The sequence below is a fragment of the Dendrobium catenatum genome, unplaced genomic scaffold, assembly GCF_001605985.2.
Source record: "Dendrobium catenatum unplaced genomic scaffold, ASM160598v2 fragScaff_scaffold_1608, whole genome shotgun sequence".
Lineage (NCBI taxonomy): Eukaryota > Viridiplantae > Streptophyta > Magnoliopsida > Asparagales > Orchidaceae > Dendrobium > Dendrobium catenatum.
The window spans coordinates 3,219,945-3,231,223 of NW_021320070.1; the positions used below are offsets into that span (position 1 = coordinate 3,219,945).

The 11,279-nt window shown below is 35.2% G+C and overlaps 1 protein-coding gene across 1 annotated transcript; it reads left to right on the forward strand.

Moving 5' to 3' along the window:
* Nucleotides 1-2,802: 2,802 nt before the first annotated feature.
* On the forward strand, nt 2,803-7,890 carry LOC110114467 (cytochrome P450 71A9-like). The gene is made up of 4 exons (XM_028700956.1): nt 2,803-3,730; nt 5,628-5,704; nt 5,853-6,164; nt 7,194-7,890. The coding sequence occupies exons 1-4, from the start codon at nt 2,803-2,805 to the stop codon at nt 7,797-7,799; spliced, it is 1,923 nt and encodes a 640-aa protein (XP_028556789.1). The 3' UTR covers nt 7,800-7,890.
* Nucleotides 7,891-11,279: the final 3,389 nt, after the last annotated feature.

Here is an 11,279-nt window from a genome sequence, read left to right on the forward strand (position 1 = left end):
AAAGGAAAGCCCGTCGGCCAACCATCATGTACAAGTAAATCGGTCTTCAACTAACGTAAGTGAATAACCAATCTACTTATTTTTTCTCACACACACATTATTATTATAATATTATAATATTAATAACGACCACATATTCACCCTCATTTTCAATGTATTGTAGTAAATCATAATTAGGCTTAATTATGAAAGTGTCAAAATGTACTAAAGGCAGACAACATAAAACCCTAATGAACAAAAATTCATATTTTCATAAATTTACTAAATTACAAGAGATCATACGTAAAAATATTCTAAAGCTTTAATTGAACTAAAACATTATTTTTAGATGTCAAAATAGAATTTTGAATTGATAAAAATTATTATTTTTTAAATCACCTACCAAAAAATATCAAATAAATACTCAAAATATTTATAATCTCAATCTCTATAACATATAAATAGTTACATAGTGAATGTTTTATCAATACAAAATTATTCTTGTTTTCGGTAACAAATACATAAACTTAATCATAAAAATACCAAATATATAAAATCATTGAAATCAGAAATAGTGTAATGATTCCTTATAGCGGTGATGAACAAATCTCCCAAGAGTTCAAACTAACAAAAATCACTTTACGATCTCCAAATCTTTAATTTATTTCTCTCTCTCCTCTTATTTCTCCTTATGATTCTATGTTAGCATAGTTAAGGAAGAGAATAAAAAAGCTTTAATAACTTGAAATATTTTATAATAATATAATAATATAATATTAATGCGACAATTTAATTTAATTAATTTTTAATATAAAATTCATATAATTTTTTTAGGGCTTCAAAAATTATACAAAATTTTTATAAAATAGTTCATTTTATTTAATTTTTTTTTATGAAATCGGTTTGCAAAACAAACACAACGGTCTAAATTAAAATCCTCACTTGTACCGATAGGTCTTAATTTCGTAAGGATTTGCACCAGTACAAAAAAATTATGACAAAATTGATGTAATTAAATCACTATAGTGTCTATGTTATGAGGAAGAAGGTTCGTGATTTGTACTTATAATAACTCCAAAAAATTTATTTGACTCAGTTAAAATATAGCATGTTACCCTATCTCTTTAGTTTTAAAAGATCTATCTTTACTTGTTGTGTTGTTGTTAGCATTTGGGCTGTCTCTATTAAAAAGAAGTGGCATGGAGATATTGCTACAAGTGAGTGACCTAAGATTCATATCTGTGGTGGAATAAAGAGACTTGAGGGTGCTTTTAGCTTTGAAATTTAGGCTTTGTTTGGGACGACTTTCTTCCTGCTTCTTAAAGCAGCTTTCTATTTCAAAATTTTTAATTTTTATACTAAAAAGCTGCTTTAAGAAGCAGTAAGAAAGCCGTCCCAAACGAAACCTTAGCTTCTGTTTGGGAAGGCCGGAAATTTCTATAAAGTTTGTTGTGACGTTGATTATAAAAAGCAGCTTTCTGCATCCATTTTTTTTTTTTTGAAATGGTGAGAAAGTAGCAAGAAAACACTAGTAGAAAAAAATTATTGTGATGATTTTTAAAAATGCAAAGTAGCGAGAAAGTTATCCCAAACAGGTCTTTAAAGTACAATAATTATTATTATTTATTATGTTAAAAATTTTATTAGCTTAAACTAAAATATAAAATTATGGTTTAATATAATTAAATTATAAAATTTATTATCAATCATATATTTATCATATTTTAGTCATCTTCTTCTCCTTGTAGTGCCTAATATTAGCAGCTCTAGAGCTTGTAATGGGAGCTTCAAAATTAATAATATTCATCACCGTGCACACAAATTTTATCTTAAGAGATTTCAAGGATCAAGAAAATGTATATTAACAATTTAATTAATATGATCAGCATTTTAAAATTGAAGCTTATTAAAAAAAAAAGTATATCTCTACTAATTTTGATCTACATCAACATTTAATAATGATGAGAAAATTAATTATTTATCATCTTAATAAATCTTAACCCTATATTTTTTGATACCTAAACGTATATTTTCCATAGTAAAAATTGTTAAGGCAAAGTTGTGTGATAAGATTGACATGTCACAAAAGATTATTATGATTGGGCACAAAACTTAATACATATGTTTAAATTATAAATTTTCAAAATTAAATTATGGACCATTTGGACTTTGATTTCGACAAATTTATAATCAAACTGAACGTCTTGGCAGGATGAACCTAACGACATAAAAATTGATCAAATATGAGCCCAACTGAGCCAAAATTAATGACCAGAAGCATTTTTGAAAACTTCAAAGCATAAATTAGGTAATCAAATAAATTTGAATTTGACATGCTTATTGTTGAATAGAGTGGCTCAACGAGAAAGATCCAAGTAGTCCGAGATCACTTAATTTTGATATCATTTAAGCACCTAATTGCTGAAAAAATGATCTATAATTAGAGGAATCATTAAGAGCCGTTCGACGAAATGCTCTGTATTTGTGCTAGATTTCCCCCATATTTATGGGGCATGTTGCTCCTAAAAATCTATAAATAAGCCCAACTCCCTAAATGAGGGGGACATTTGACTAGAGATTGAAGAGATTGAGCTCTGAAGTTTGAATAATCCTAGAGCTCCATCCGAGCACAACAGCCAGCAAACCATCTTTGGCTGATCGTCGCTATTAGACTTCTGCCAGACCTCTTCTTTATTGCCGGTCGTCAGATCTCCATTTGACCACCTTTGCTTTGACTTTCATCAACCGAATTGTACATGACTTGTATATATACATATATGCCAAATCTAAAACCTATTATTGTATACTTGCATGGATATAACTATGGAACAACAAACCTTCTTCTACCTCCAACTCCTCCTCATCTTCCTCATCTCCTCCCTCTTGCTCAACATCCTAGCAAAAACTAATAAGACAGAGAAAAAGAAGGACCCTCCAGGTCCATGGCGTCTCCCCATCGTCGGTAACCTCTTTCTTCTCAATCCCAATAAGCCTCTCCGCTCCCTCATCAGCCTCTCAAATAAGCATGGCCCTCTTATCCTCCTCCACCTTGGCTCCATCCCCACCCTTGTCGTCTCCTCCCGCGACATAGCAGAGGAAATCTTCACCAAGCATGACCTCACCTTCTCCGGCCGCCCTTTTCTCACCGTAGCTAAGAAGCTCTTATACAACAGCTCCAGCATCGCCTTTGCTCCCTACGGCGACCACTGGCGCCAAGCTCGCAAGATCGCCATGCTCGAGCTTCTTAGCTCTCGTCGTGTTCGATCTTTTGAAGCCGTGCGAAGGGAAGAAGTGGAGAAGCTCGTAGCCACTATCAGAGATCTCTCAATAGCTAACTTGAGCGAGTTAACGCTTTCATTCACAAATAATGTGGTTTGTCGAGCGGCGCTTGGTGATGAGTTTGGAGATGGGGGGTATGGTGGAAAAGGAGGAGTATGGCTTCATCAGCTACTTTCAGAGACTCAAAGCTTGTTTGGTGGTTTCTGTGTAGCAGATTTCTTTCCTGGGATGGAATGGATTGATCGATTAAGAGGATTTCATGGAAGGATGGAAAAGAATTTTGAGGAGATGAATACATTTTTTGATAGAGTTATTTATGAGCATCTTAAAATGAGAGAAAAAGAAGAAGAGATAAGAGGTGAGGAGGAGAAGGATTTGGTGCATGTTTTGCTGAGGCTCCATAAAGCTGCAGTCCTTCATGGAGGTTTTTTGAGTAACATAGACCATGTCAAGGCTATCTTAGTTGTAAAAAGTTGAACTTCTCTATTTTCTATTTACTTTCATATATTTAAAAGGTAAGTATTTTTAAAATTCTGTTAGGGAGACAAGAGAAATATATATATATATATATATTATTGCGTCCTGGAGTATTCGCGGCGGTAGAGAAATATATAGTTTAATGTCTTATCGTTGTACAAAGATCCAGCACACATGCAGATAAGAGAGAGGGTGTAATATTCATAAGAGACATCAAAGTTTTTATGTGGAAACCCCTGAAAAGGGGAAAAAATCATGGGGTTTGGCCCAGTTTGAATGAATCCACTAGTATTTGCAGTCGATTAGAAATGAGGCCCCACCTTAGGAGAATGCCTTGACTTGATGTCACAAATATACATACTATAGAGCACATTACATTATGGGAGTTACATATACATGTTTGTTTGGTCGGCAGAATCATAGTCGATGGGATAGATGTCAGAAAGACCGTAGTTGGTAGGAGAGTGGGGTCAGAAAGACCATTGTCTGATGATGTAGGTTGAAAAGACTGTAGTAGACGACGGAGGTCGGAAGAACCATAGTTAGTAGAATATAGGGGTCCGAAAGACCGTAGTAGTAGGGCAGTACTCTGGTAGTGGTCCGATAGAAGCTCGGGCCTTACGTGGTGGTCCGACAGAAGTTTGGGTGTCAGGTGATGGTCTGGCAGAAGTCCGGGGCGTCAGGTAGTGGTCTAGCATAAGTCCAAGCCTCAGGTGGTGGTTCGGCAGAAGTTTGGGCCTCAAGTGGTGATCCGGAGGAAGTCCAAGCGTTAGGTGGTGGCCTGGTGGAGCTCAGGGCCTCAAGTGGTGGCCCGACGAAAGTCCGGGCGTCAGGTGGTGGCCCGGTGGAGCACAGAGCCTCAAGTGGTGGTCCAGTAGAAGTCCGGGCCTTAGATGGTGGTCCGAAAGAAGTCCGGGCGTCAGGTGGTGTCCTGGTGGAGCATAGGGCCTCAAGTGGTGGTCTAGCAAAAGTCCGGGCCTCAGATGGTGGTCCGGCAGAAGTTCGGGCGTCAGGTGGTGGCCTGGTGGAGCACAGGGTCTCAAGTGGTGGTTTGGCGGAGCAACAACGTCAGGCGGTGGTCCGGTGAAGGCGAGGGTCTCTAGTGGTGGTCCGGAAGGTCGAGGGCCTCAAGTGGTGATATGGCGAAACTCCAGCGATGGTCGAGGAGTAGCTTCTTCCTTCTCTTCTACATTCTCTTCTCTTCTTCTATTTTTGCTTGGATCACTTTCAAGAAAAATGAGGGGTCTATTTATAAATTTCAGGAGTGACATAGCCCATAAATAGATGAGAGATCAAGGGTAAATGGGGAGTGGTTGGATGGACGGCCGATATTGAATCCCTTGATTGTGAACCGTTTGTCAGACATTTGAAGGTCTTAGTGATGTAGGAATTCTGTGATCTTGGGCTCGTTGGATTCGACTCGTCGAGCCGCTTGATTTGACTATAAGAACGTAATGTTTGGAAACCGTTTAGTAATCCAAATAGTGGTTTGATCCCTCCAACAGTGCTTTGGGCCCTTGATTTGGATCCATTTGGACTCGGATTGAGTCGATTTTGGTGTCGTTGGGTTCGTATTTCGGAGACGCTCAATTCGACTGTAAGTTTGCTGAAATCAGAGTTCGGATGGTCCTAATTTTAATTTTGGAAGTTTCCAACTTGATTTTGCATCGAGATTCGTGCCCGATCAAGATAATTTTTTGATAACGTATCATGTGTGTGTGTCTATATATATATATATATATATATATATATATATATTATGTTTTTAACCGGTGAGAAATAAATAAATAGTAAAATATCTGACTTCACATAAAAATCAGAATCGGAGAAATTTATGGGCCATACATGCTTTATTCTTTCTTCAGAACTTGTTGCATTCATTAAATGTGCAGGGAAGCCATCATGGAACCGTCGGGTCGGGTCCTACCGGAAGTTGACGAGTAGCCCGAGCTCTTCAATCAAAAAGATTGTGTATGCTTGATAGGGGTGTCAATTTTGAGTCACAGGTCGAATTTGGGTCGAATTCGAAACTAATCCTGCACTATTCGGGTTCGGGTCGACCAGACCCATTTTTGCAAACGTGCCGATTTTATGGACACGAACCCGACCCGCTTTAGGTTTGGGTCAAACCGAACCGACCCACGGACATGGCCACTGAAGCGCAACTGCCCAGCGACAGCAGTGGGTTGACGACCAGCGGTAGTAGAAGCCGGCGGAAGCGGGACGCGCTACGCGGAATTGACGCGGGACGTGCGCGAGTGTGTTACGCAGAACTAACGTCGACAACTGACGCGAGACGCGGAACTGAGGCCGGATGTGACGCTACTATGGCCTCGAGACGCGGCGCGATGCGGTTGGGCAGCCGGGGCAAGCGAGCAGGCGGGCGTGGGGCAGGCAAGGCAAGGTCATTCCGGGCATACGCGGGGCAGGCAAGGCAAGGTCATTCCGGGCATACGGGTTTATGTGTCTTTCTGGGTCATTTCGGGACATTCCCGAGTCAACCCGAACACGACCCGCTTCGAGTTGGGTTAACCCAAACCCGAATTTTTTTGGGTCAGATTCGGGTCAGGTCCAATATTGACACCCATAATGCTTGATTTGAGGTAAAGTGAGTATAAAATATTCTATATGTAAGAGTTTTTAAAATATTGATGGTTGGTTTGAAGAAAAATGAATGTAAAGTAAAATAAATATAATGTAAATCATTTTTGACCTAAACTAGCTCGATTTTGAGCGACAACTATTTACACTGCAAGTAAGCTCGCTTGAACACCGTCTTCACATGCCAACCAACACTGTTAGTCGGCGCCACCAACCGCCGGCCATCACCTGCCTCCAACTGCCTTTACTTGCCGCTGGCCATCCCACCACCGGCCATCACAGTCACCAGCCACCACCCACCACAAGCCCTCCACCCGCAGTCATTCGTCACTAGTCTCCGACATCATCTTTGGACTTTATACTTCATTCATTTTACTTCAAACAAAACAAAAAATACATATATTTATATACATTGCACCCATCCAAGCAGCTTCAAAGTATTCCTTTTATACTGCATTTCATTTTTAGCCAACCAAACAACCTCTTTGTATTTTACGATTGCCCTATGATTTAAAATGACTCTATTGCTGTTAAATCATGAAATTTTATTTTCATCACAAAGAAATGTTACATTATTTTATTAGGAACATTTTTAAAATTTTAGCATACTTTTTGTCCTAAGTTTTTTCATTGTAACAAAAATTAAAATTGTAATTCCTTAAAATAATTTTTTTTTTGTGTATTATTTATGTTATATTTTTTATATTTTTGTTTTTTATGTATTTTCTTTGTAATTGAATTAGTTTTTCTATTTACTCATAATTATTGGACTATAATTACGAATTTAATATTAAAATAGTTTCCCAAAGCTAGGAAATTTATATTGAATATTGGTGATATTATACATTAATGATCAGGAAGCATTCATAGCTGGAACAGATACATCATCAGCTACAATAATATGGGCAATGATAGAGCTGATAAGAAATCCAAGAGTAATGAAGAAATTACAAGAAGAACTTCAAAAGGCCACCAATGGAAACTCACACAGACTCATCCAAGAAAGCGAACTTGAAAAGCTTGAATACCTCAAACAAGTTATAAAGGAATCACTAAGACTAAAACCTCCTTTGATTCCACGTGAAACCATCCAGGAATGTGAAATCCAAGGATACACGATCCCTGCTTATACACGAGTTATCATAAACGCCGCTGCTATTACCACAGACCCAAATATTTGGGAGAACCCCCTCGACTTTTTACCTGAAAGATTTGAAGGAATGGATGTTGATTTCAAGGGACATGATTTTGAGTTGTTGCCTTTTGGCTTCGGGAGGAGAAAGTGCCCAGGGATCAACTTCACGATGGTGATTGTCGAACTTGCCTTGGCCAATCTCCTCCATTGTTTTGATTGGTCAATACCAAATGGAATAAAGGCTGAAGATATCAATATGGAGGAGGCTATTGGAGTTGCAAGACACAAGAAAGAGGCGCTTTGCTTGGTTGCTAAACCTAAGTGGTGAGGAAGAAGCTTAACCTAATTACATATATATGATCCTATATTTAGTGGAAGGACAAAGATAAAAATAAAAAGATAAATCAAAATAAAATTTATTTTAATAAATCTTCTCTTTGATATTGCCATTTTTTGTTGTCCTTTCAAATTTTTTAATTAAGGATAGCTATACTTTTAATCATCTTTTTCTCCTACCACCAATTGTTATAAATAGCTTCCTCAGTACCATAACAAAGAAATAGTAATGATATTTATCATCTTATTAAATCTCAATTCAATCCTACAATTAATGATATTTATCATCTTATACATAAATTTTCTCTTAATTTTAAAATTTTTTAGCAATCCCAACCATCCTACACCCACTTATATCATATTTTTTTGGTAACATATTCTAATTAATATGTAATTATATAGATGAACTCTTTTTTTTGTTGAAACTCTTAAGGATTTTCATCAGTGTCAAAAAATTATGAAAAAATTTGCGTAATTAAATTACTATAATATCTATGTTATGATAAAGAATATTTGTGATTTGTAATTATAATAACTTAAAAAAATTTATTAGACTATGTTAAAATATGGACTATTACATTATCTCTTTAGTTTTAAAAGATTTATCTTTAACTTGTTGTGCGGTTGTTAGCATTTGGACTATGTCAAAAACTCATATTTACAATCGTTTCAAGCATCCCAAAATTGGTTGCTAAAAGCTTGTTGCAAAATAATTACGATCAACATAATGATCGCATATATAGACTGTGATAAAATGTTAAGGCTAAGATCTCAATCCAATAAACTCCAAATATGAATCTTTGTGATTGATGCCAATCACAATACAAGTCTTAAAGACCTACATAATATTCCTACTCAATTCAATATTCAAATCAAAATAACGATCATCCATATCAAGTATACATTTTCACAAAATGTCAATACAAAGCAAAGTTAGATTTTCATTTCACACGCACACACAAAAAAAAAGGAAGTGAAGATCAAGTTAGTTCAGTTACAAAGATATAATTTAGTAAAATAATCATAAAAGCAATCCACCTATAATTATTTTTACAAGAAGCATATACAACAAACTTGAAATGAAGTTAAAAAAACTTTTACTCATCATCATCATAGTCATCGTCAATCTAAAGTTTTTTTAAGAGCGCCTTGTTTTTATAGCTCTTTCAGCATCAAATGGACGATCTCTTCAACCTCCTGTAGTGTGATAGGTTTCCATTGATATTGACTCCCTTTTAATCTTTACAATGTCGATGGATACCAATGTCTATCCTCAAAACGACCTTCAAAGTTATACATGGTCTCCTTAGTAAGCCCTCTCGTAGCTTTTATAGATGTGTTTGGGTCAAATTCTTGCAAACTAAAACCCTATCATTATTTTGAGATTATAGCCATCTTTAATACTTAGCAACCTTTATATGACAAATTAATTCTCTTTAACTGATTTAAGCATGATTCATTGTCTAACCCAAAACATGATCAATTTAACTTGATCAAAGAGATATTAAGCATATATGTTAACCCCACTTTTGGATGTACTTCTGATACTTAGGTTATTCATACCTTGCTTATTCTTTATAGGATTGTTTAGGAGATGTTTATCACGGCTACTGTCACATCCTAACCTGATAATACCCACAGATGGAATATGTCCTATCATGTTGGTTTGCAACTGACCAACTCGAGGGTCTAAGTTTTGAAAACTTTTTAAAATTTTCGTCCAATTTTAATTTTAAAACAAACAACAATCATAGAGCTACTAACAACATCTATTGTCCTAAAAATAAACTCATCCACAAATTTTTCTTTTTCATTTATTATCAAAATAAATATACAATAATTACACCACAACATATGACTACAAACCAGAATACATAGCAGAGCATATTAAAAGCATTACTATATAAAATTCAAGAAAGAAAAAGAAATACCTATATAGGCTCATATCAAATCCTGAAACTGCTACTCAATTGGCTCTTTCCCACTCTTAGACACTCAAAGTAGAAGGATAAATAACTGTGAGCTAATAAAACTTAGCATACCATATTTACCAATATAAGTTTTCAAATGAATCTATTATTAAGTATTTAATTAAGTACTAAAAGCAACATAATAACTAATTATGCTGAGTAAAATATTAATTGGAGTTATCAAGAATTTAACTAATAGTTATAGAAAAAGAAATAAACTAATACGTCATATTAGACATAACTTAGAGAATTCTAACCCTTATGCCTACAACAAACAAAATTTAGAGAATTATGACTATTTTGATTTCCAATAGACAGAATGTAGAGAATTTTGACCCTTATGACTTCCGATAGACATAATTCATATAATTCTAACCCTTGTCCCTCTAACAATATAATAGAGTGTGCATATAACACCAGAAAATGAATTTAGCATCAGAATATAACTTCCTTCATCCACTCCAGACCTCCTCAAATCACACAATTCAATCAGATATGCACATAAGTCATTGCTTTGCATAAACATGAATGTAAATAAAATTATTTTAGAAATTACCAAAATGTCTTAATAGTAGTCAGCGGAATACTGTTGTGCAAAAATTCACTATTTCATAATGTAACTCGAGATTGTTCTGAAAACTATTTAAAGATTTTAATTGTACTAAAATTTTATTTTTTAGAATTAGGATTATTTTCTAATCAATTAAAATAGCATAATTCTCAAAATTCTCTATGTAAAATTAAAAAAAAAAACAACAAAATATTAATAATCTCTATCTCTATAGGATACAGAAAATTACAAAGCAAAAATTTTGTAAATGTAAAGTTATTATTGTTTTTAGGCTAAGAAAATATAAATTAAATTAAAAAATTCTACAAATTTATGTATTTTTTAAAAGTAAGGAAATGATGCAATAATTTGCCCCCTCTGAGACCCCACCGTGCCACCACACTGAAATTTTTTTTTTTCTAAAATTTCAGCGATCGATATACTTAGTTATATATCTTCATAAATTATACATATCATCTTAAGTTATCTTAATCTATTTAAGATCTGAGATACACACGCTCTCTACTTCATTGACCTATAACCCTTTGACACATAAAATTTGAATCAATAACTTCATTTGATTAGACATTATTTCATTGTGTGGAAAAATTATTACGTGCGATCACTGGACGTCATCCGGAAGCGAATAAGAACACGACACATCACCATTTTGCTGTGTATCGGATGATTGGTTCATCTCCGAAAGATCCGATGACCGTAGGTAATAATTTCTCCAATATGCGAGCCTTAAGTCACCTTGGTTTGCATGCACACTAGAATTTCTCTTTCCAGCCAAGTGCATCCTTGGAAATCATAGTCGACCAAAGGATTTCAAAGTCTAGTCTTTGTGCTCTCTATTTAGCTACGAGACTTATGGTTTGTGCCAAACTTAGCATATTATGCATCATCATTGGAACTTATTTTGAATTTCATGAGTTGATTCGTGAAGAAT